Source organism: Salmo salar, chromosome ssa01 (genome assembly GCF_905237065.1).
Source record: "Salmo salar chromosome ssa01, Ssal_v3.1, whole genome shotgun sequence".
Classification (NCBI taxonomy): Eukaryota; Metazoa; Chordata; class Actinopteri; order Salmoniformes; family Salmonidae; genus Salmo; species Salmo salar.
In genome coordinates, this window is record NC_059442.1 from 171,534,046 (window position 1) to 171,561,311 (window position 27,266).

The following is a 27,266-nucleotide window of genomic DNA, read 5'->3' on the forward strand; positions in this document are numbered from 1 at the left end:
CTGGGGTTCTGGCTGGAGGTGCCCTGGCTGGGCGGCTGGAGGTGCCCTGGCTGGGGGCCGGAGGTGCCCTGGCTGGGCGACTGGAGGTGCCCTGGCTGGGCGACAGGAGGTGCCCTGGCTGTGTGGCTGGAGGTGCCCTGGCTGGGCGACTGGAGGTGCCCTGGCTGGAGGTGCCCTGGCTGGAGGTGCCCTGGCTGGAGGTTCCCTGGCTGGAGGTGCCCTGGCTGGAGGTGCCCTGGCTGTGTGGCTGGAGGTGCCCTGGCTGGAGGTGCCCTGGCTGGAGGTGCCCTGGCTGGGTGGCTGGAGGTGCCCTGGCTGGGTGGCTGGAGGTGCCCTGGCTGGGCGACTGGAGGTGCCCTGGCTGGGTGGCTGGAGGTGCCTGGCTGGAGGTGCCCTGGCTGGGTGGCCGGAGGTGCCCTGGCTGGGCGACTGGAGGTGCCCTGGCTGGGCGACTGGAGGTGCCCTGGCTGGGCGACTGGAGGTGCCCTGGCTGTGTGGCTGGAGGTGCCCTGGCTGGAGGTGCCCTGGCTGGGTGGCTGGAGGTGCCCTGGCTAGGTGCCATGGTAGAGATTGTCTCTGTCTCACACTGTAAATCTGTATGGACAGAACAAGGTCCAGACCTAGGTCTTATACTTGCTAGTATACTACCTGATAATAAGTTACTAGTTGTCTTTTGCATCACACTAGTCTGACAAACTTATTGTAAGCCTGATGTGTGGATTCTGACTGTCTGACAATTCTGATGATACCATTTCTCCCTATGCCTGAAGCAGGGCAGGAGTCATATGGTAGGAACCAAGAGGAAGGAAGGAAGGAAGGAAGGAAGGAAGGAAGGAAGGAAGGAAGGAAGGAAGGAAGGAAGGAAGGAAGGAAGGAAGGAAGGAAGGAAGGAAGGAAGGAAGGAAGGAAGGAAGGAAGGAAGGAAGGAAGGACGGTCGGTCGGTCGGTCGGTCGGTCGGTCGGGGAACTGAACATAGAGGGAGCTTATAATAGGGTTAGGGTTAGGAGCTTATAATAGGGTTAGGGTTAGGAGCTTATAATAGGGTTAGGGTTAGGAGCTTATAATAGGGTTAGGGTTAGGAGCTTATAATAGGGTTAGGGTTAGGAGCTTATAATAGGGTTAGGGTTAGGAGCTTATAATAGGGTTAGGGTTAGGAGCTTATAATAGGGTTAGGGTTAGGAGCTTATAATAGGGTTAGGGTTAGGAGCTTATAATAGGGTTAGGGTTAGGAGCTTATAATAGGGTTAGGGTTAGGAGCTTATAATAGGGTTAGGGTTAGGAGCTTATAATAGGGTTAGGGTTAGGAGCTTATAATAGGGTTAGGGTTAGGAGCTTATAATAGGGTTAGGGTTAGGAGCTTATAATAGGGTTAGGGTTAGGAGCTTATAATAGGGTTAGGGTTAGGAGCTTATAATAGGGTTAGGGTTAGGAGCTTATAATAGGGTTAGGGTTAGGAGCTTATAATAGGGTTAGGGTTAGGAGCTTATAATAGGGTTAGGGTTAGGAGCTTATAATAGGGTTAGGGTTAGGAGCTTATAATAGGGTTAGGGTTAGGAGCTTATAATAGGGTTAGGGTTAGGAGCTTATAATAGGGTTAGGGTTAGGAGCTTATAATAGGGTTAGGGTTAGGAGTTTATAATAGGGTTAGGGTTAGGAGCTTATAATAGGGTTAGGGTTAGGAGCTTATAATAGGGTTAGGGTTAGGAGCTTATAATAGGGTTAGGGTTAGGAGCTTATAATAGGGTTAGGGTTAGGAGCTTATAACAGGGTTAGGGTTAGGAGCTTATAATAGGGTTAGGGTTAGGAGCTTATAATAGGGTTAGGGTTAGGAGCTTATAATAGGGTTAGGGTTAGGAGCTTATAATAGGGTTAGGGTTAGGAGCTTATAATAGGGTTAGGGTTAGGAGCTTATAATAGGGTTAGGGTTAGGAGCTTATAATAGGGTTAGGGTTAGGAGCTTATAATAGGGTTAGGGTTAGGAGCTTATAACAGGGTTAGGGTTAGGAGCTTATAATAGGGTTAGGGTTAGGAGCTTATAATAGGGTTAGGGTTAGGAGCTTATAATAGGGTTAGGGTTAGGAGCTTATAATAGGGTTAGGGTTAGGAGCTTATAATAGGGTTAGGGTTAGGAGCTTATAATAGGGTTAGGGTTAGGAGCTTATAATAGGGTTAGGGTTAGGAGCTTATAATAGGGTTAGGGTTAGGAGCTTATAATAGGGTTAGGGTTAGGAGCTTATAATAGGGTTAGGGTTAGGAGCTTATAATAGGGTTAGGGTTAGGAGCTTATAATAGGGTTAGGGTTAGGAGCTTATAATAGGGTTAGGGTTAGGAGCTTATAATAGGGTTAGGGTTAGGAGCTTATAATAGGGTTAGGGTTAGGAGCTTATAATAGGGTTAGGGTTAGGAGCTTATAATAGGGTTAGGGTTAGGAGCTTATAATAGGGTTAGGGTTAGGAGCTTATAATAGGGTTAGGGTTAGGAGCTTATAATAGGGTTAGGGTTAGGAGCTTATAATAGGGTTAGGGTTAGGAGCTTATAATAGGGTTAGGGTTAGGAGCTTATAATAGGGTTAGGGTTAGGAGCTTATAATAGGGTTAGGGTTAGGAGCTTATAATAGGGTTAGGGTTAGGAGCTTATAATAGGGTTAGGGTTAGGAGCTTATAATAGGGTTAGGGTTAGGAGCTTATAATAGGGTTAGGGTTAGGAGCTTATAATAGGGTTAGGGTTAGGAGCTTATAATAGGGTTAGGGTTAGGAGCTTATAATAGGGTTAGGGTTAGGAGCTTATAATAGGGTTAGGGTTAGGAGCTTATAATAGGGTTAGGGTTAGGAGCTTATAATAGGGTTAGGGTTAGGAGCTTATAATAGGGTTAGGGTTAGGAGCTTATAATAGGGTTAGGGTTAGGAGCTTATAATAGGGTTAGGGTTAGGAGCTTATAATAGGGTTAGGGTTAGGAGCTTATAATAGGGTTAGGGTTAGGAGCTTATAATAGGGTTAGGGTTAGGAGCTTATAATAGGGTTAGGGTTAGGAGCTTATAATAGGGTTAGGGTTAGGAGCTTATAATAGGGTTAGGGTTAGGAGCTTATAATAGGGTTAGGGTTAGGAGCTTATAATAGGGTTAGGGTTAGGAGCTTATAATAGGGTTAGGGTTAGGAGCTTATAATAGGGTTAGGGTTAGGAGCTTATAATAGGGTTAGGGTTAGGAGCTTATAATAGGGTTAGGGTTAGGAGCTTATAATAGGGTTAGGGTTAGGAGCTTATAATAGGGTTAGGGTTAGGAGCTTATAACAGGGTTAGGGTTAGGAGCTTATAATAGGGTTAGGGTTAGGAGCTTATAATAGGGTTAGGGTTAGGAGCTTATAATAGGGTTAGGGTTAGGAGCTTATAATAGGGTTAGGGTTAGGAGCTTATAATAGGGTTAGGGTTAGGAGCTTATAATAGGGTTAGGGTTAGGAGCTTATAATAGGGTTAGGGTTAGGAGCTTATAATAGGGTTAGGGTTAGGAGCTTATAATAGGGTTAGGGTTAGGAGCTTATAATAGGGTTAGGGTTAGGAGCTTATAATAGGGTTAGGGTTAGGAGCTTATAATAGGGTTAGGGTTAGGAGCTTATAATAGGGTTAGGGTTAGGAGCTTATAATAGGGTTAGGGTTAGGAGCTTATAATAGGGTTAGGGTTAGGAGCTTATAATAGGGTTAGGGTTAGGAGCTTATAATAGGGTTAGGGTTAGGAGCTTATAATAGGGTTAGGGTTAGGAGCTTATAATAGGGTTAGGGTTAGGAGCTTATAATAGGGTTAGGGTTAGGAGCTTATAATAGGGTTAGGGTTAGGAGCTTATAATAGGGTTAGGGTTAGGAGCTTATAATAGGGTTAGGGTTAGGAGCTTATAATAGGGTTAGGGTTAGGAGCTTATAACAGGGTTAGGGTTAGGAGCTTATAATAGGGTTAGGGTTAGGAGCTTATAATAGGGTTAGGGTTAGGAGCTTATAATAGGGTTAGGGTTAGGAGCTTATAATAGGGTTAGGGTTAGGAGCTTATAATAGGGTTAGGGTTAGGAGCTTATAATAGGGTTAGGGTTAGGAGCTTATAATAGGGTTAGGGTTAGGAGCTTATAATAGGGTTAGGGTTAGGAGCTTATAATAGGGTTAGGGTTAGGAGCTTATAATAGGGTTAGGGTTAGGAGCTTATAATAGGGTTAGGGTTAGGAGCTTATAATAGGGTTAGGGTTAGGAGCTTATAATAGGGTTAGGGTTAGGAGCTTATAATAGGGTTAGGGTTAGGAGCTTATAATAGGGTTAGGGTTAGGAGCTTATAATAGGGTTAGGGTTAGGAGCTTATAATAGGGTTAGGGTTAGGAGCTTATAATAGGGTTAGGGTTAGGAGCTTATAATAGGGTTAGGGTTAGGAGCTTATAATAGGGTTAGGGTTAGGAGCTTATAATAGGGTTAGGGTTAGGAGCTTATAATAGGGTTAGGGTTAGGAGCTTATAATAGGGTTAGGGTTAGGAGCTTATAATAGGGTTAGGGTTAGGAGCTTATAATAGGGTTAGGGTTAGGAGCTTATAATAGGGTTAGGGTTAGGAGCTTATAATAGGGTTAGGGTTAGGAGCTTATAATAGGGTTAGGGTTAGGAGCTTATAATAGGGTTAGGGTTAGGAGCTTATAATAGGGTTAGGGTTAGGAGCTTATAATAGGGTTAGGGTTAGGAGCTTATAATAGGGTTAGGGTTAGGAGCTTATAATAGGGTTAGGGTTAGGAGCTTATAATAGGGTTAGGGTTAGGAGCTTATAATAGGGTTAGGGTTAGGAGCTTATAATAGGGTTAGGGTTAGGAGCTTATAATAGGGTTAGGGTTAGGAGCTTATAATAGGGTTAGGGTTAGGAGCTTATAATAGGGTTAGGGTTAGGAGCTTATAATAGGGTTAGGGTTAGGAGCTTATAATAGGGTTAGGGTTAGGAGCTTATAATAGGGTTAGGGTTAGGAGCTTATAATAGGGTTAGGGTTAGGAGCTTATAATAGGGTTAGGGTTAGGAGCTTATAATAGGGTTAGGGTTAGGAGCTTATAATAGGGTTAGGGTTAGGAGCTTATAATAGGGTTAGGCGGGTTAGGGTTAGGAGCTTATAATAGGGTTAGGGTTAGGAGCTTATAATAGGGTTAGGGTTAGGAGCTTATAATAGGGTTAGGGTTAGGAGCTTATAATAGGGTTAGGGTTAGGAGCTTATAATAGGGTTAGGGTTAGGAGCTTATAATAGGGTTAGGGTTAGGAGCTTATAATAGGGTTAGGGTTAGGAGCTTATAATAGGGTTAGGGTTAGGAGCTTATAATAGGGTTAGGGTTAGGAGCTTATAATAGGGTTAGGGTTAGGAGCTTATAATAGGGTTAGGGTTAGGAGCTTATAATAGGGTTAGGGTTAGGAGCTTATAATAGGGTTAGGGTTAGGAGCTTATAATAGGGTTAGGGTTAGGAGCTTATAATAGGGTTAGGGTTAGGAGCTTATAATAGGGTTAGGGTTAGGAGCTTATAATAGGGTTAGGGTTAGGAGCTTATAATAGGGTTAGGGTTAGGAGCTTATAATAGGGTTAGGGTTAGGAGCTTATAATAGGGTTAGGGTTAGGAGCTTATAATAGGGTTAGGGTTAGGAGCTTATAATAGGGTTAGGGTTAGGAGCTTATAATTGGTCATGAGTGAACTTCTAACACGGAAACAAACCTGACAAGCTATTTGAACATGTGATTGATCTGAAATACAATAGTAGGCTAATGTATTGGTGGATTGATGGATTTATATATTGATGGATTAATGGATTGATGGATTAATGGTTTGGTGGATTAATGGATTAATGGATTGATGGATTGATATATTGATGGATTAATGGATTGATGGATTAATGGTTTGATGGATTAATGGATTAATGGATTGATGGATTGATATATTGATGGATTAATGGATTAATGGATTGATGGATTAATGGTTTGATGGATTAATGGATTGATGGATTGGTGGATTGATATATTGATGGATTGATGGATTGGTGGATTGATATATTGATGGATTGATATATTGATGTATTGATGGATTGGTGGATTGGTGGATTGATGTATTGATATATTGACGGATTGATATTGATGTATTGATGTATTGATGGATTGGTGGATTGATATATTGATGTATTGATGTATTGATGGATTGATGGATTGATGGATTGCAAACACTTTAACGTATGCATAATGTGTCTGTCTTTCAGGAGGCACTACAAAGGATAATAACCACATTGGCCAATAAAAATGAGGAGCTCCATAACTTCATGGAAACACTTAGTCACTGTCTGGCTGGTGTCCAGGTAAGACAAGTAATAACGCTCAACATTTATGTAATTACATTAAACATAACAGAAAGCAGTATTAACCTTGAAATCACCATTTTGCACAGTAACTTCCATTTGCCAAATATGCCATTATTAAATCAATCAATCAAATTAAATATGAATCAAATATGAAATGTTAATTAATGTATAGACTAGTGACGCTGAGATTGATTCTGGATGGGGAGATTAATCAATAAGTGTGATTGTGACAGGTGAACTCCACACAAGCAGTGTCAGACCTGGAGGAGGAGTTTGACACGTTGTTCACCGTCCTGGTTGAGATGAAGGAGAGCATGATCAGCACCATCAAACAGGAAGCGGCCAAGAAGACACAGGAAATACAGGTACCTGACCCCTGACCCCCTGACCCCTGACCCCTGACCCCTAACCCCTGACCCCTAACCCCCTAACCCCTGACCCCCTAACCCCTGACCCCCTAACCCCCTGACCCCTAACCCCTGACCCCTGACCCCTAACCCCTGACCCCTAACCCCTAACCCCTGACCCCTAACCCCTGACCCCTAACGCCCCTAACCCCTGACCCCTGACCCCTAAACCCTGACCCCTAACCCCTGACCCCTAACCCCTGACCCCTGACCCCTAACCCCTGACCCCTAACCCCTAACCCCTAACCCCTGACCCCTAACCCTGACCCCTAACCCCTAACCCCTGACCCAACACCATCAAACAGGAAGGGGCCAGAATGCTCACGAGCTACAGGTACCTGACCCCTAACCCCCTAACCCCTGACCCTAAACCCAACCTTAACCTTAACCCAACACACAGGAATAGGTCTGTAAATCTTAGGAGCTACAGGGATCAATAGACTGTATCATATCTCTGTGACATACTACAGGCTGAGAGGATTTGTATCATATCTCTGTAACATACTACAGGCTGAGAGGATTTGTATCATATCTCTGTAACATACTACAGGCTGAGAGGATTTGTATCATATCTCTGTAACATACTACAGGCTGAGAGGATTTGTATCATATCTCTGTAACATACTACAGGCTGAGAGGATTTGTATCATATCTCTGTGACATACTACAGGCTGAGAGGATTTGTATCATATCTCTGTGACATACTACAGGCTGAGAGGATTTGTATCATATCTCTGTGACATACTACAGGCTGAGAGGATTTGTATCATATCTCTGTGACATACTACAGGCTGAGAGGATTTGTATCATATCTCTGTAACATACTACAGGCTGAGAGGATTTGTATCATATCTCTGTGACATACTACAGGCTGAGAGGATTTGTATCATATCTCTGTAACATACTACAGGCTGAGAGGATTTGTATCATATCTCTGTGACATACTACAGGCTGAGAGGATTTGTATCATATCTCTGTAACATACTACAGGCTGAGAGGATTTGTATCATATCTCTGTGACATACTACAGGCTGAGAGGATTTGTATCATATCTCTGTAACATACTACAGGCTGAGAGGATTTGTATCATATCTCTGTGACATACTACAGGCTGAGAGGATTTGTATCATATCCCTGTAACATACTACAGGCTGAGAGGATTTGTATCATATCCCTGTGACATACTACAGGCTGAGAGGATTTGTATCATATCTCTGTGACATACTACAGGCTGAGAGGATTTGTATCATATCTCTGTAACATACTACAGGCTGAGAGGATTTGTATCATATCTCTGTAACATACTACAGGCTGAGAGGATTTGTATCATATCTCTGTGACATACTACAGGCTGAGAGGATTTGTATCATATCTCTGTGACATACTACAGGCTGAGAGGTTTGTATCATATCTCTGTGACATACTACAGGCTGAGATGATTTGTATCATATCCCTGTAACATACTACAGGCTGAGAGGATTTGTATCATATCTCTGTGACATACTACAGGCTGAGAGGATTTGTATCATATCTCTGTGACATACTACAGGCTGAGAGGATTTGTATCATATCTCTGTGACATACTACAGGCTGAGAGGATTTGTATCATATCTCTGTGACATACTACAGGCTGAGAGGATTTGTATCATATCTCTGTGACATACTACAGGCTGAGAGGATTTGTATCATATCTCTGTAACATACTACAGGCGGAGAGGATTTGTATCATATCTCTGTGACATACTACAGGCTGAGAGGATTTGTATCATATCTCTGTGACATACTACAGGCTGAGAGGATTTGTATCATATCTCTGTGACACACTACAGGCTGAGAGGATTTGTATCATATCTCTGTAACATACTACAGGCTGAGAGGATTTGTATCATATCTCTGTAACATACTACAGGCTGAGAGGATTTGTATCATATCTCTGTGACATACTACAGGCTGAGAGGATTTGTATCATATCTCTGTGACATACTACAGGCTGAGAGGATTTGTATCATATCTCTGTGACATACTACAGGCTGAGAGGTTTGTATCATATCTCTGTGACATACTACAGGCTGAGATGATTTGTATCATATCCCTGTAACATACTACAGGCTGAGAGGATTTGTATCATATCTCTGTGACATACTACAGGCTGAGAGGATTTGTATCATATCTCTGTAACATACTACAGGCTGAGAGGATTTGTATCATATCTCTGTAACATACTACAGGCTGAGAGGATTTGTATCATATCTCTGTGACATACTACAGGCTGAGAGGATTTGTATCATATCTCTGTAACATACTACAGGCTGAGAGGATTTGTATCATATCTCTGTAACATACTACAGGCTGAGAGGATTTGTATCATATCTCTGTGACATACTACAGGCTGAGAGGATTTGTATCATATCTCTGTAACATACTACAGGCTGAGAGGATTTGTATCATATCTCTAACATACTACAGGCTGAGAGGATTTGTATCATATCTCTGTAACATACTACAGGCTGAGAGGATTTGTATCATATCTCTGTAACATACTACAGGCTGAGAGGATTTGTATCATATCTCTGTAACATACTACAGGCTGAGAGGATTTGTATCATATCTCTGTGACATACTACAGGCTGAGAGGATTTGTATCATATCTCTAACATACTACAGGCTGAGAGGATTTGTATCATATCTCTGTGACATACTACAGGCTGAGAGGATTTGTATCATATCTCTGTAACATACTACAGGCTGAGAGGATTTGTATCATATCTCTAACATACTACAGGCTGAGAGGATTTGTATCATATCTCTGTAACATACTACAGGCTGAGAGGATTTGTATCATATCTCTGTAACATACTACAGGCTGAGAGGATTTGTATCATATCTCTGTAACATACTACAGGCTGAGAGGATTTGTATCATATCTCTGTGACATACTACAGTCTGAGAGGATTTGTATCATATCTCTGTGACATACTACAGGCTGAGAGGATTTGTATCATATCTCTGTAACATACTACAGGCTGAGAGGATTTGTATCATATCTCTGTGACACACTACAGGCTGAGAGGATTTGTATCATATCTCTGTGACATACTACAGGCTGAGAGGATTTGTATCATATCTCTGTAACATACTACAGGCTGAGAGGATTTGTATCATATCTCTGTGACATACTACAGGCTGAGAGGATTTGTATCATATCTCTGTAACATACTACAGGCTGAGAGGATTTGTATCATATCTCTGTAACATACTACAGGCTGAGAGGATTTGTATCATATCTCTGTAACATACTACAGGCTGAGAGGATTTGTATCATATCTCTGTGACATACTACAGGCTGAGAGGATTTGTATCATATCTCTGTAACATACTACAGGCTGAGAGGATTTGTATCATATCTCTGTGACACACTACAGGCTGAGAGGATTTGTCTCTTGTGTACAGTAGTGAATGCAATGCCTGGGAGGCTCCTGTGATGTGTATATCTGGCATCAGCCCTGGTGTGTGTGTGTATCTGGCATCAGCCCTGGTGTGTGTGTGCACCTGGCATCAGCCCTGGTGTGTGTGTGCATCTGGCATCAGCCCTGGTGTGTGTGTGTATCTGGCATCAGCCCTGGTGTGTGTGTGTGTATCTGGCATCAGCCCTGGTGTGTGTGTGTATCTGGCATCAGCCCTGGTGTGGGTGTATCTGGCATCAGCCCTGGTGTGTGTATATCTGGCATCATCCCTGGTGTGTGTGTGTGTATCTGGCATCAGCCCTGGTGTGTGTGTGTGTGTATCTGGCATCAGCCCTGGTGTGTGTGTATCTGGCATCAGCCCTGGTGTGTGTGTATCTGGCATCAGCCCTGGTGTGTGTGTATCTGGCATCAGCCCTGGTGTGTGTGTATCTGGCATCAGCCCTGGTGTGTATCTGGCATCAGCCCTGGTGTGTATCTGGCATCAGCCCTGGTGTATCTGGCATCAGCCCTGGTGTATCTGGCATCAGCCCTGGTGTGTGTGTATCTGCGTGTGTTTGTCCTGTGAGTTATGGGTGTTGATCTTGCTTGGCTTTATTTATTCTGGCTCACAGATAAAACTGAAGAAATTCAGAATTGACTAAGAATCCATAACACATCATACGTGACAGAATAGAATAGAGAACACTTGAAACATTACAGGGCATTTTTCATTCTGATTGTTAAAAACATTTTTTTACCCAAAAAATCATCTTCCATCATGTTGTTGTAGAGTCTCCATACACCCCTCTCACCCCTCTCACCCCTCTCTCACCCCTCTCAGACCCCTCTCACCCCTCTCTCACCCCTCTCACCCCTCTCACCCCTCTCAGACCCCTCTCACCCCTCTCTCACCCCTCTCACCCCTCAGACCCCTCTCACCCCTCTCACCCCCTCTCACCCCTCTCACCCCTCTCACCCCTCTCACCCCTCTCAGACCCCTCTCACCCCTCTCTCACCCCTCTCACCTCTCTCACCCCTCTCAGACCCCTCTCACCCCTCTCAGACCCCTCTCACCCCTCTCAGACCTCTCACCCCTCTCAGACCCCTCTCACCCCTCTCAGACCCCTCTCACCCCTCTCACCCCCTCTCACCCCTCTCACCCCTCTCACCCCTCTCACCCCTCAGACCCCTCTCACCCCTCTCACCCCCCTCTCACCCCTCTCAGACCCCTCTCACCCCTCTCAGACCCCTCTCACCCCTCTCACCCCTCTCACCCCTCTCAGACCCCTCTCACCCCTCTCTCAGACCTCTCACCCCTCTCACCCCTCTCTCAGACCTCTCACCCCTCTCTCAGACCTCTCTCAGACAGCCTGGGGTGTGTGTGTGTGTGTGTGTGATGTCATCGTGCTGCTATGGCAGTTCTCTGGCCAACTCTCTAAGTCCATTGAGCAGGAACAAAAAGTGTCTGAAATTACCCCCAGATATGAGATTACCCATTGTCCCTCTTTGTAGGGTGAGCGCTGCCTGGTTTTCTGTTTCCCGTTACATCAAGCTCACTTCACACACAGTATCAACTGGCAAACTCATGGCTCATCGTGTGACTCAGGAAAACATATTTTTTCATCAGTTAAATGAATAACATACACCTGTTTTGGTTTCATTTATTCTAAGTTGTTAAATGAGTGTCAGTGGCACCGACTCTTTTGAATGACTAAACCCATAGCATGACGACCATGTTGTTCATGATTACTTTACGTTCAACACTCCCAAGAGCTAGACTTTGCCAGCATTCACCATTATTATGAGTTTGTCTGTCAGCTGACGAACCAAAATGTTATTGTGTCACTGTGAGCTCGTCTAGCCTTTACCAACCAAGAAGGTGTTCTGTTACGTTCCCCCCCCCCGCTCTGGTCCTCTCTCCTTGGGGGTAATCATTACCTTTTCCCCCCCGCTCTGGTCCTCTCTCCTTGGGGGTAATCATTACCTTTTCCACCCGCTCTGGTCCTCTCTCCTTGGGGGTAATCATTACCTTTTCCCCCCGCTCTGGTCCTCTCTCCTTGGGGTAATCATTACCTTTTCCACCCGCTCTGGTCCTCTCTCCTTGGGGTAATCATTACCTTTTCCCCCGCTCTGGTCCTCTCTCCTTGGGGTAATCATTACCTTTCCCCCCGCTCTGGTCCTCTCTCCTTGGGGGTAATCATTACCTTTTCCCCCGTACTGGTCCTCTCTCCTTGGGGGTAATCATTACCTTTTCCCCCGCTCTGGTCCTCTCTCCTTGGGGTAATCATTACCTTTTCCCCCGCTCTGGTCCTCTCTCCTTGGGGTAATCATTACCTTTTCCCCCGCTCTGGTCCTCTCTCCTTGGGGGTAATCATTACCTTTTCCCCCCGCTCTGGTCCTCTCTCCTTGGGGGTAATCAATACCTTTTCCCCCCGCTCTGGTCCTCTCTCCTTGGGGGTAATCATTACCTTTTCCCCCGCTCTGGTCCTCTCTCCTTGGGGGTAATCATTACCTTTTCCCCCGCTCTGGTCCTCTCTCCTTGGGGTAATCATTACCTTTTCCCCCCGCTCTGGTCCTCTCTCCTTGGGGGTAATCATTACCTTTTCCCCCCGCTCTGGTCCTCTCTCCTTGGGGGTAATCAATACCTTTTCCACCCGCTCTGGTCCTCTCTCCTTGGGGGTAATCATTACCTTTTCCCCCCGCTCTGGTCCTCTCTCCTTGGGGGTAATCATTACCTTTTCCCCCCCGCTCTGGTCCTCTCTCCTTGGGGGTAATCATTACCTTCCCCCCCGCTCTGGTCCTCTCTCCTTGGGGGTAATCATTACCTTTTCCACCCGCTCTGGTCCTCTCTCCTTGGGGGTAATCATTACCTTTTCCCCCCGCTCTGGTCCTCTCTCCTTGGGGGTAATCATTACCTTCCCCCCCGCTCTGGTCCTCTCTCCTTGGGGTCCCAGGAACCTGAGAGGAGGCTTAGTAATAGCAGCTGATGGTCTTTCTGTTAGCTGACCATGAGAAGACCTGTTGGATAACTCTGTCCTGTAGGAAGGACTGTTCTGACAAACTGTTCAGCATTAGGTTCAGTCCCAAATGGGATTATATAATGTAGTGTACCCTATTCCCTATATACTGTAGTGTACCCTATTCCCTATATACTGTAGTGTACCCTATTCCCTATATACTGTAGTGTACCCTATTCCCTATATACTGTAGTGTACCCTATTCCCTATATAATGTAGTGTACCCTATTCCCTATACACTGTCATATATACTGTAGTGTACCCTATTCCCTATATACTGTAGTGTACCCTATTCCCTATATACTGTAGTGTACCCTATTCCCTATATACTGTAGTGTACCCTATTCCCTATATACTGTAGTGTACCCTATTCCCTATATACTGTCCTATATACTGTAGTGTACCCTATTCCCTATATACTGTAGTGTACCCTATTCCCTATATACTGTAGTGTACCCTATTCCCTATATACTGTAGTGTACCCTATTCCCTATATAATGTAGTGTACCCTATTCCCTATATACTGTCCTATATACTGTAGTGTACCCTATTCCCTATATACTGTAGTGTACCCTATTCCCTATATACTGTCCTATATACTGTAGTGTACCCTATTCCCTATATACTGTAGTGTACCCTATTCCCTATATACTGTCCTATATACTGTAGTGTACCCTATTCCCTATATACTGTAGTGTACCCTATTCCCTATATACTGTAGTGTACCCTATTCCCTATATACTGTCCTATATACTGTAGTGTACCCTATTCCCTATATACTGTAGTGTACCCTATTCCCTATATACTGTCCTATATACTGTAGTGTACCCTATTCCCTATATACTGTAGTGTACCCTATTCCCTATATACTGTCCTATATACTGTAGTGTACCCTATTCCCTATATACTGTAGTGTACCCTATTCCCTATATACTGTCCTATATACTGTAGTGTACCCTATTCCCTATATACTGTAGTGTACCCTATTCCCTATATAATGTAGTGTACCCTATTCCCTATATAATGTAGTGTACCGTGTTCCCTATATACTGTAGTGTACCCTATTCCCTATATACTGTCCTATATACTGTAGTGTACCCTATTCCCTATATACTGTAGTGTACCCTATTCCCTATATACTGTCCTATATACTGTAGTGTACCCTATTCCCTATATACTGTAGTGTACCCTATTCCCTATATACTGTACTGTACCCTATTCCCTATATACTGTCCTATATACTGTAGTGTACCCTATTCCCTATATACTGTAGTGTACCCTATTCCCTATATACTGTAGTGTACCCTATTCCCTATATACTGTCCTATATACTGTAGTGTACCCTATTCCCTATATACTGTAGTGTACCCTATTCCCTATATACTGTAGTGTACCCTATTCCCTATATACTGTAGTGTACCCTATTCCCTATATACTGTCCTATATACTGTAGTGTACCCTATTCCCTATATACTGTCCTATATACTGTAGTGTACCCTATTCCATATATACTGTAGTGTACACTATTCCCTATATACTGTAGTGCACCCTATTCCCTATATACTGTAGTGCACCCTATTCCCTATATACTGTAGTGTACCCTATTCCCTATATACTGTAGTGCACCCTATTCCCTATATACTGTAGTGTACCCTATTCCCTATATACTGTAGTGTACCCTATTCCCTATATACTGTAGTGTACCCTATTCCCTATATACTGTCCTATATACTGTAGTGTACCCTATTCCCTATATACTGTAGTGTACCCTATTCCCTATATACTGTCCTATATACTGTAGTGTACCCTATTCCCTATATACTGTAGTGCACCCTATTCCCTATATACTGTAGTGTACCCTATTCCCTATATACTGTCCTATATACTGTAGTGTACCCTATTCCCTATATACTGTAGTGTACCCTATTCCCTATATACTGTAGTGTACCCTATTCCCTATATACTGTCCTATATACTGCAGTGTACCCTATTCCCTATATACTGTAGTGTACCCTATTCCCTATATACTGTAGTGCACCCTATTCCCTATATACTGTAGTGTACCCTATTCCCTATATACTGTAGTGTACCATATTCCCTATATACTGTAGTGTACCCTATTCCCTATATACTGTAGTGTACCCTATTCCCTATATACTGTAGTGCACCCTACTCCCTATATACTGCAGTGTACCCTATTCCCTATATACTGTAGTGTACCCTATTCCCTATATACTGCAGTGTACCCTATTCCCTATATACTGTAGTGCACCCTATTCCCTATATACTGTAGTGCAGTACTGTTGACCCAGGGCCCATCCATAGGGATCTGGTTAAAAGCGGTGCACTGTATAGGGAATAGAGATACATCCTCAGTCTGACTCAGCAGAAACTTCAGGCTGACTGCCAAACACACAGCACTTCCACAGGGAGGGATACTGTCTTTTTAGCTTTGACCTTTTTTTCGAAAAGGACATTGAACAGCACTGCAGTAAGCAGCTAGATAGAGAACCAAGGTGTAATATGTTCACGGTATTATGTCTTAAAGGCCCAGTGTAGTCAAAATGTTTGGGTTTTTTTTCTGCGTTTTACAGTATCATATTGTACTGATGAAATTAACACTGTAAAAGTGTGAAACAATGTGACCAGTGTTATTTCTTGATTTTGGTTGGTTGAAAATACAATCTACACAGGACCGTCTAATCAGCAGGTTTACATGGGCGGGGGTTTCAGCTTCCCTTTGGTGACATCACCATGTGCTAAATTGGTTAATACACCAATAGCAAACCTCTCCGCCAATAACAGCTAGGTGAGGGACCTGAGAGAGTGGTGCCAGGAAAATAACCTCTCACTCAACGTCAACATAACAAAAGGAGCTGATCGTGGACTTCAGGAAACAGTGGAGGGTGCACTCTCCTATCCACATCGACGGGACCGCAGTGGGAAAAGTTGGAAAGTTCCTCGGTGTACACATCACTGACGATCTGAAATGGTCCACCCACACAGACAGTGTGGTGAAGAAGGTGCAACAGCGCCTCTTCAACCTCAGGAGGCTAAAGAAATTTGTCTTGGCCCCCTAAAACCCTCACAAACTTTTACAGATGCACAATCGAGAGCGTCCTGTCGAGCTATATCATGATACGGAAACTGCACCGCCTGGTAGGGCAACTGCAACGCCCATAGCTGCAGGGCTCTCCCGAAGGTGGTGCGATCTGTCCAATGCGTCACCGGGGGCAAACTACCTGCCCTCCAGGACACCTACACCACCCGATGTCACAGGAAGGCCAAAATGATCATCAAGGACAACAACCACCCGAGCCACTGCCTGTTCACCCCGCTATCATCCAGAAGGCGAGGTCAGTACAGGTGCATCAAAGCTGGGACCGAGAGACTGATAAACAGCTTCTATCTCAAGGCCATCAGACTGTTAAACAGCCATCACTAGCTGGCTTCCACCCGGTAACACAACCCTGCACCTTAGAGGCTGCTGCCCTACATACATAGAATCACTGGTCACTTTAACAATGTTTACACACTGCTTTACTCATCTCATATGTATATACTGTATTCTATTCTACTGTATTTTAGTCAATGCCACTGCGACATTGCTCAATCTAATATTTATATATTTCTTAATTCCATTCTTTTACTTTTAGATTAGTGTTTATTGTTGTGAATTGTTTTTAGATACTACAGCACTGTTGGAGCTAGGAACACAAGCATTTCGCTACATCTGCTAAATATATGCACGTGACCAATAAAATTTGACTTGATTTTCAATTTTCCACTCCCCACTCAGACTCCCTGACAGTCCTGGCAAAAAAAATATTGCATGAGAAATATTTTTTGCCCCAAAAAAATAATTTGTGCCAATTTTAATGGAAATCTATTACATACAGTAAGGTACTTAATTGTTACCCAGAAATGATTTGATATTGATATAAAAACAGCTGCATTTGGGCCTTTTAACAGAAACAAACCTGCAAACAAGAATGTACTGTAACAGCTCAATATTTCCCTCCCCCCCCCTTTGTTCCATAGAATCAACTGACACAGAGCAGCGATGCCTTGGAGAGTGCAGAGGAGCTCCTGGAGTTTGCCAACAATGCTCTGGATACTAAAGATGAGGATGAGTTCACTAAGGTAGAGGCTGCTGGTCTGTGATGTCATACAGGATCTGGTGTGAAACAGCAGCATCTCATTGGCTGTCTAGGCCTTAGACAAGAAGATGATTTGAATGTGATCAGCTAACAAGGGATACCAGGAAGTAGGTAAAAGTCAACGTTGAATGCTGCTGGGTAACACGAGTCAGGAAAATGTTGGCCTCATCCAGCTAAATTTGGTAGATTTGTAGTCCTCCATTCTAAAGTGAAAGTTGATTTGATTGTTTTGGATTTGTTTCTAAATACAATGTGATAAAATGAATGGAAACGAATGAGAACTTTTTTGTTTTAACAAGCTTAAAATATACTTCTAAAGGTGACCCAGGAAGAATGGTTCTCTTAATTAAACTAACAAACATGATTTTTCGCCTATCAATTTCCTATATAATATTTACAGAATCTTAAAGTGGAACTGACAACGTTTTAACAACAAAAATATGACACTTTAAAAAAAAAAAACAATTTTTACATTTTCTGACAAGCGACTACTTAGATATGGTCATTTTCACGTTTTCAAAAAATTCATAGAACGTTTGGGAATGAATAGAGTAAGTCATTTGTGAAAACTATAGCGATATACAGTGGGAAAGCGGCTGTGCTTTTGGACAATTAATAGACACTGCAGTAAATAAAACCGAATAAAAACATCTGTCTTGTCCAGGACCAGAGTCTACTCAAAGCGGTGTGCCATAGCCAATCAGAGCTACAGTATGCCTATATGCAAATAAGCCATTTGCCACACGGGCCTGTCATAATTCACTATGAACTGGACTGTGTGTTTACAGGCAGTAGGACCTGCCATCATTCACTATGAACTGGACTGTGTGTTTACAGGCAGTAGGGCCTGTCATCATTCACTATGAACTGGACTGTGTGTTTACAGTAGGACCTGCCATCATTCACTATGAACTGGACTGTGTGTTTACAGGAAGTAGGACCTGCCATCATTCACTATGAACTGGACTGTGTGTTTACAGGCAGTAGGACCTGCCATCATTCACTATGAACTGGACTGTGTGTTTACAGTAGGACCTGCCATCATTCACTATGAACTGGACTGTGTGTTTACAGGCAGTAGGGCCTGTCATCATTCACTATGAACTGGACTGTGTGTTTACAGTAGGACCTGCCATCATTCACTATGAACTGGACTGTGTGTTTACAGGCAGTAGGACCTGCCATCATTCACTATGAACTGGACTGTGTGTTTACAGGCAGTAGGACCTGCCATCATTCACTATGAACTGGACTGTGTGTTTACAGGCAGTAGGACCTGCCATCATTCACTATGAACTGGACTGTGTGTTTACAGTAGGACCTGTCATCATTCACTATGAACTGGACTGTGTGTTTACAGGAAGTAGGACCTGTCATCATTCACTATGAACTGGACTGTGTGTTTACAGGCAGTAGGACCTGTCATCATTCACTATGAACTGGATTGTGTGTTTACAGGCAGTAGGACCTGCCATCATTCACTATGAACTGGACTGTGTGTTTACAGGCAGTAGGACCTGCCATCATTCACTATGAACTGGACTGTGTGTTTACAGTAGGACCTGCCATCATTCACTATGAACAGGACTGTGTGTTTACAGGCAGTAGGACCTGCCATCATTCACATTGAACTGGACTGTGTGTTTACAGTAGGACCTGCCATCATTCACTATGAACAGGACTGTGTGTTTACAGGCAGTAGGACCTGTCATCATTCACTATGAACTGGACTGTGTTTTTACAGGCAGTAGGACCTGCCATCATTCACTATGAACTGGACTGTGTGTTTACAGGCAGTAGGGCCTGCCATCATTCACTATGAACTGGACTGTGTGTTTACAGGCAGTAGGGCCTGTTATCATTCACTATGAACTGGACTGTGTGTTTACAGGCAGTAGGACCTGCCATCATTCACTATGAACTGGACTGTGTGTTTACAGGAAGTAGGACCTGTCATCATTCACTATGACCTGGACTGTGTGTTTACAGGAAGTAGGACCTGTCATCATTCACTATGAACTGGACTGTGTGTTTACAGGAAGTAGGACCTGTCATCATTCACTATGAACTGGACTGTGTGTTTACAGCAGTAGGACCTGCTTTACTGCCATCAGTAACAACAGCGTGACCTTAGATCGTTAGAACACATTCACCAAAAGCCACAAAATACACCTGAATGGATTTCTGTAAATATATAAATAACACTGGAGTCCTCTTTCATTTGGGAACTTTACAGTCCTATTGATCAAACAACCATGAAAAGGTAGGCTCTCTCTCTCCCTCAGTTATACACATCAAGATCAACAGCTAATGCTAGCCAGATCAACAACTAATGCTAGCCAGATCAACAACTAATGCTAGCCAGATCAACAACTAATGTTAGCCAGATCAACAACTAATGCTAGTCAGATCAACAACTAATGCTAGCCAGATCAATAACTAATGCTAGCCAGATCAACAACTAATGCTAGCCAGATCAACAACTAATGCTAGCCAGATCAACAACTAATGTTAGCCAGATCAACAACTAATGCTAGCCAGATCAACAACTAATGTTAGCCAGATCAACAACTAATGCTAGCCAGATCAACAGCTAATGCTAGCCAGATCAACAACTAATGCTAGCCAGATCAACAGCTAATGCTAGCCAGATCAACAACTAATGTTAGCCAGATCAACAACTAATGCTAGCCAGATCAACAACTAATGTTAGCCAGATCAACAACTAATGCTAGTCAGATCAACAACTAATGCTAGCCAGATCAACAGCTAATGCTAGCCAGATCAACAACTAATGCTAGCCAGATCAACAGCTAATGCTAGCCAGATCAACAACTAATGCTAGCCAGATCAACAACTAATGCTAGCCAGATCAACAACTAATGCTAGCCAGATCAACAACTAATGCTTGCCAGATCAACAACTAATGCTTGCCAGATCAACAACTAATGTTAGCCAGATCAACAACTAATGCTAGCCAGATCAACAACTAATGCTAGTCAGATCAACAACTAATGCTAGCCAGATCAACAACTAATGTTAGCCAGATCAACAACTAATGCTAGCCAGATCAACAACTAATGCTAGCCAGATCAACAACTAATGCTAGCCAGATCAACAACTAATGCTAGCCAGATCAACAACTAATGTTAGCCAGATCAACAACTAATGCTAGCCAGATCAACAACTAATGCTAGCCAGAGAAAGATGAGCTAAAATCTAACGAGGGAACATTAGATAAAACCTCAAACTTTTTCAGCTAATTGGTCGTCAACATTGCACTGATAAACGATGGGTAATATTAGTCTGCTCGCCCTTCTGCAGCTCGTCCTTCTGCAGCTCGCCCTTCTGCATTCTGCAGCTCGCCCTTCTGCAGCTCGCCTGCCAATGCATGCTTGTCCCAACCCACGTTTTGACAACTGAATGGGAACTTGCCTGCCCGCCCATTTGATCAATACCAAATGTTTTATTTATTTTCATTTCACCTTTGTTTAACCAGGTAGGCTAGTTGAGAACAAGTCCTTTATTGAACCAGGTAGGCTAGTTGAGAACAAGTTCTCATTTGCAACTGCGACCTGGCCAAGATAAAGCAAAGCAGTTAGACACATACAACAACACAGAGTTACACATGGAATAAAACAAAACATACAGTCAATAATACAGTAGAAAAATAAGTCTATATACAATGTGAGCAAATGAAGTAACATAAGGGAGTTAAGGCAATAAATAGGCCATGGTGGCGAAGTAATTACAATATAGCAATTAAACACCGGAATGGTAGATGTGCAGAAGATGAACGTGCAAGTAGAGTTACTGGGGTGCAAAGGAGCAAGATAAATAAATAAATACAGTATGGGGATGAGGTAGATAGATGGGCTGTTTACAGATGGGCTATGTACAGGTGCAGTGATCTGTGAGCTGCTCTGACAGCTGGTGCTTAAAGCTAGTGAGGGAGATATGAGTATCCAGCTTCAGAGATTTTTGCAGTTCGTTCTAGTCATTGGCAGCAGAGAACTAGAAGGAAAGGCGGCCAAAGGAGGAGTTGGCTTTGGGGGTGACCAGTGAGATATACCTGCTGGAGCGCGTGCTACGGGTGGTTGCTGCTATGGTGACCAGTGAGCTGAGATAAGGCGGGGCTTTATCTAGCAAAGACTTGTAGATGACCTGGAACCAGTGGGTTTGGCGACGAATATGTAGCGAGGACCAACCAACGAGAGTGTACAGGTCACAGTGGTGGGTAGTATATGGGGCTTTGGTGACAATACGAATGGCACTGTGATAGGCAAATACATTTCATTGATAACTAAGTGTGCGTTCGTAAATTGCCTCCAGTGTGTTTGAGTGCTCTCTGCGTTCATAAATTCAGAGCGTTTTGCTCTCCGAGCAAACACTATTGACACTGGACGGTCTGGCGGAGGAGTAGGGTTGAACCGAACATTCCTCACAACAGCAGTCAAGCTAACTGGCTAAAGTTGGCTAGCTACTTCCAGACACAAATGAGAACACCTCACGCTCACCAGCTGGTTAGGCTGTTATCTATAGCGTTGGTGACTGTAACTGTGCTGTAACTCTTTCTCCTTACGTTTACTGACACCGGTCATATTCAACAGGTGTTGCGAGTTTGTAAATGTGCCTGTTTTTCTGCGCTTTGAGATATGCTAACTGGATAACAGTCGTTCAAGCTCAGCATAGCTAGTGAGCTAAGCGATTCACATCTCTTGCTAGCTAACCAAAATAACACCTGCATCTCTAGCTGTGTATAGCCACCGAAAAACGATATGAGGGGAAAACAAATCAGTCACTCCTCCAATGATATGGCATCCTCCTAGCAGCTAGCTAACGTTGGGCTCTGTGTTTTTATCTTGCTACATAAATAGATACGCTAGCCTATTAGTCACGTTATGACTGACGTGTGATCATTTCCCTTGCTAGTTTGATTATATTGACATTCCCAGCCGTAGTTACATTCGTCCGTTTTTGAACTGAAGCAGTGCATCCCGAATGGGGGCAGCAAACAATGTACCAGGCCAGCTGGGATTTACAATCTGATTAGGATTAATTGGGGATTAGCAAGAAATGTATTGGTGAATTATATTAATCAAGCATTGAACTGCATCCATCTATTCTGCCAACAATACCTTACTGTACGTCATGGAATGTTGAGTCAAATATAAATTATTTTTATAAAGTTGGTTTTGTAGCATAAATTAGGAATTTATTTTTACATTTTTGACTGGTATTATGATTGTCTGTTTATTTCATATCTGCAAAGTAGTTAAAAACGTAGTCAGTTCCACTTCAACTGATATTTAAATCCAAAGTCATGCTGCTTTTTTTCCTGTGTGATGTTGAGCTCTACTCAGCTTCTTGCTGTGCATGAGGGCCCTGCCTGCGTGTCCCGGTCCACTACAGCCACTGAGCAGAACACTGCTGCATGCCCACCAACCCTCACCTGCATGGCTGTACTAACCAACTGTACTCTTCTTCTTTCTCCTCTTCCTCTCCTCTCCTCTTCTTCCAAGGCTGCCAAGCAGATCAAAGATAGGTAGGTATACTCGTCCCTTGTCTAGTCTGTGGACATGTCTGTTATCGGCTGCAGTGAGAAGCCTTGCTTAGTGAATAGATGAGATAGATAGAGAGATAGTTTAGCAGATGTATTTTTGCTATTTTCATCAGTAGTCCAATGTCAGTGAACTGATAGTAACATGTACTTGACCTACACTACCGTTCAAAAGTTTGGGGTCACTTAGAAATGTCCTTGTTTAAAAAATATATATATACTGCTCAAAAAAATAAAGGGAACACTTAAACACATCCTAGATCTGAATGAAAGAAATAATCTTATTAAATACTTTTTTCTTTACATAGTTGAATGTGCTGACAACAAAATCACACAAAAATAATCAATGGAAATCCAATTTATCAACCCATTGAGGTCTGGATTTGGAGTCACACTCAAAATTAAAGTGGAAAACCACACTACAGGCTGATCCAACTTTGATGTAATGTCCTTAAAACAAGACAAAATGAGGCTCAGTAGTGTGTGTGGCCTCCACGTGCCTGTATGACCTCCCTACAACGCCTGGGCATGCTCCTGATGAGGTGGCGGATGGTCTCCTGAAGGATATCCTCCCAGACCTGGACTAAAGCATCCGCCAACTCCTGGACAGTCTGTGGTGCAACGTGGCGTTGGTGGATGGAGCGAGACATGATGTCCCAGATGTGCTCATTTGGATTCAGGTCTGGGGAACGGGCGGGCCAGTCCATAGCATCAATGCCTTCCTCTTGCAGGAACTGCTGACACACTCCAGCCACATGAGGTCTAGCATTGTCTTGCATTAGGAGGAACCCAGGGCCAACCGCACCAGCATATGGTCTCACAAGGGGTCTGAGGATCTCATCTCGGTACCTAATGGCAGTCAGGCTACCTCTGGAGAGCACATGGAGGGCAGTGCGGTCCCCCAAAGAAATGCCACCCCACACCATGACTGACCCACCGCCAAACCGGTCATGCTGGAGGATGTTGCAGGCAGCAGAACGTTCTCCACGGTGTCTCCAGACTCTGTCACGTCTGTCACGTGCTCAGTGTGAACCTGCTTTCATCTGTGAAGAGCACAGGGCGCCAGTGGCGAATTTGCCAATCTTGGTGTTCTCTGGCAAATGCCAAACGTCCTGCACGGTGTTGGGCTGTAAGCACAACCCCCACCTGTGGACGTCGGGCCCTCATACCACCCTCATGGAGTCTGTTTCTGACCATTTGAGCAGACACATGCACATTTGTGGCCTGCTGGAGGTCATTTTGCAGGGCTCTGGCAGTGCTTCTCCTGCTCCTCCTTGCACAAAGGCGGAGGTAGCGGTCCTGCTGCTGGGTTGTTGCCCTCCTACAGCCTCCTCCACGTCTCCTGATGTACTGGCCTGTCTCCTGGTAGCGCCTCCATGCTCTGGACACTACGCTGACAGACACAGCAAACCTTCTTCCCACAGCTCGCATTGATGTGCCCTCCTGGATGAGCTGCACTACCTGAGCCACTTGTGTGGGTTGTAGACTCCGTCTCATGCTACCACTAGAGTGAAAGCACCGCCAGCATTCAAAAGTGACCAAAACATCAGCCAGGAAGCATAGGAACTGAGAAGTGGTCTGTGGTCCCCACCTGCAGAACCACTCCTTTATTGAGGGTGTCTTGCTAATTGCCTATAATTTCCACCTGTTGTCCATTCCATTTGCACAACAGCATGTGAAATTTATTGTCAATCCGTGTTGCTTCCTAAGTGGACAGTTTTATTTCACAGAAGTGTGATTGACTTGGAGTTACATTGTGTTGTTTAAGTGTTCCCTTTATTTTTTTGAGCAGTGTATATTAAAATAACATCAAATTGATCAGAAATACAGTGTAGACATTGTTAATGTTGTAAATGACCATTGTAGCTGGAAACGGCAGATTTTATGGAATATCTACAGAGGCCCATTATCAGCAGCCATCACTCCTGTGTTCCAATGGCACGTTGTGTTAGCTAATCCAAGTTTATCATTTTAAAAGGCTAATTGATCATTAGAAAACCCTTTTGCAATTATGTTAGCACAGCTGAAAACTGTTGTGCTGATTTTAAAGAAGCAATAAAACTGGCCTTCTGTAGACTAGTTGAGTATCTGGAACATCAGCATTTGTGGGTTCGATTACAGGCTCAAAATGGCTAGAAACAAAGACCTTTCTTCTGAAACTCGTCAGTCTATTCCTGTTCTGAGAAACGAAGGTTATTCCATGCAAGAAATTGCCAAGAAACTGAATATCTTGTACAACGCTGTGTACTACTCCCTTCACAGAACAGCGCAAACTGGCCCTAACCAGAATAGAAAGAGGAGTGGGAGGCCCCGGTGCACAACTGAGCAAGAGGACAAGTACATTAGAGTGTCTAGTTTGAGAAACAGACGCCTCACAAGTCCTCAACTGGCAGCTTTATTAAATAGTGCCCGCAAAACACCAGTCTCAACGTCAACAGTGAAGAGGCGACTGGAACACAGGAGTGATGGTTGCTGATAATGGGCCTCTGTACACCTATGTAGATTTTCCATTAAAGAATCTGTCGTTTCCAGCTACAATAGTCATTTACAACATTAACAATGTCTACGCTGTATTTCTGATCAATTTGATGTTATTTTAATGGACACATTTTTTTATGTTTTTATTTTTTAAGGACATTTCTAAGTGACCCCAAACTTTTGATTGGTAGTGTATGTGTGGTTACATGTTATGTGGTTACATGTTATGTGGTTACATATTATGTGTGGTTACATGTTATGTGTGGTTACATGTTATGTGGTTACATGTTATGTGTGGTTACATGTTATATGTGGTTACATGTTATGTGTGGTTACATGTTATGTGTGGTTACATGTTATATGTGGTTACATGTTATATGTGGTTACATGTTATATGTGGTTACATGTTATATGTGGTTACATATTATGTGTGGTTACATGTTATGTGTGGTTACATGTTATGTGGTTACATGTTATATGTGGTTACATGTTATATGTGGTTACATGTTATGTGTGGTTACATGTTATATGTGGTTACATGTTGTGTGGTTACATGTTATGTGTGGTTACATGTTGTGTGGTTACATGTTATATGTGGTTACATGTTATATGTGGTTACATGTTGTGTGGTTACATGTTATATGTGGTTACATGTTATGTGTGGTTACATGTTATATGTGGTTACATGTTGTGTGGTTACATGTTATGTGTGGTTACATGTTGTGTGGTTACATGTTATGTGTGGTTACATGTTGTGTAGTTACATGTTATGTGAGGTTACATGTTGTGTGGTTACATGTCGTGTGTGTGGTTACATGTTGTGTGGTTACATGTTATGTGGTTATGTGTCGTGTGTGTGGTTACATGTCGTGTGGTTACATGTCGTGTGTGTGGTTACATGTCGTGTGTGTGGTTACATGTTATGTGGTTACATGTTGTGTGGTTACATGTCGTGTGTGTGGTTACATGTTATGTGGTTACATGTCGTGTGTGTGGTTACATGTCGTGTGTGTGTGGTTACATGTTATGTGGTTACATGTCGTGTGTGTGGTTACATGTCGTGTGTGTGGTTACATGTCGTGTGTGTGTGGTTACATGTCATGTGGTTACATGTCGTGTTGTTTGTTTGCTGTGACTGATCCCAGGTAAGTGACGTGGTGTGTGTGTGTCTATGTTAGCTGGAGGGTGGTCTGAAAGACCCCACACACACCAGAACGATGGATGATCATGTCTAACTGAGTGCCGCTGACCAGAATATATTTTGTAGAATCATCAAAAACATACTTTACTCATTGGCACTCAGAAGGTGTTGCCAATAAGCTTCCTTTTTGTTCTCTGCTGTTTCAGCTGGTAGGGTGGTGTTAGTCTGTCTCACTGTGCCTTGTTCTTACAGGGTAACCATGGCCTCAGCCTTCAGACTGACCATGAAGCCCAAGGCCACAGACAACATGAACCATCTGATGGTGGACTTCACCCAGGAGAGACAGCTTCTCCAGAACCTGAAGTTCCTGCCTGGTACGTGATGAGACTATGGCTTCCGTCCCAAATGACACCCTGTTCCCTATACGGTGCACAACGTTTGACCCCTCGTCAATAGGGCCCTTGGTCACAACGAAACACTTTTTCTTCCTGGCACTGATTTTACTGAGAGCAGGTTATTTTGAACTGCAAGTCACTCTGGATAAGAGCGTCTGCTAAATGACTCAAATGTAAAAGTAGTGCACTATATAGGGAATAGGGCCCTGGTCAAAAGTAGTGCACTGTATAGGGAATAGGGCCCTGGTCAAAAGTAGTGCACTGTATAGGGAATAGGGCCCTGGTCAAAAGTAGTGCACTATATAGGGAATAGGGCTCTGGT

The 27,266-nt window shown here is 43.5% G+C and overlaps 1 protein-coding gene across 4 annotated transcripts in view; it reads left to right on the plus strand.

The window, feature by feature from the left end:
- Nucleotides 1-27,266, plus strand: part of LOC106572709 (fibronectin type III and SPRY domain containing 1-like) — a 98,971-nt gene that overhangs the window by 26,424 nt on the left and 45,281 nt on the right. For 3 of the 4 annotated variants that reach the window (XM_014147129.2, XM_014147118.2, XM_045694114.1), the window contains 5 exons: nucleotides 6,245-6,340; nucleotides 6,577-6,708; nucleotides 17,252-17,353; nucleotides 22,893-22,915; nucleotides 26,802-26,923. In XM_014147129.2, coding sequence (XP_014002604.1) covers nucleotides 6,245-6,340; nucleotides 6,577-6,708; nucleotides 17,252-17,353; nucleotides 22,893-22,915; nucleotides 26,802-26,923 — 475 coding nt within the window. The remainder of the gene's footprint in view (nucleotides 1-6,244; nucleotides 6,341-6,576; nucleotides 6,709-17,251; nucleotides 17,354-22,892; nucleotides 22,916-26,801; nucleotides 26,924-27,266) is intronic. The other variant, XM_045694121.1, reaches the window with a different exon arrangement.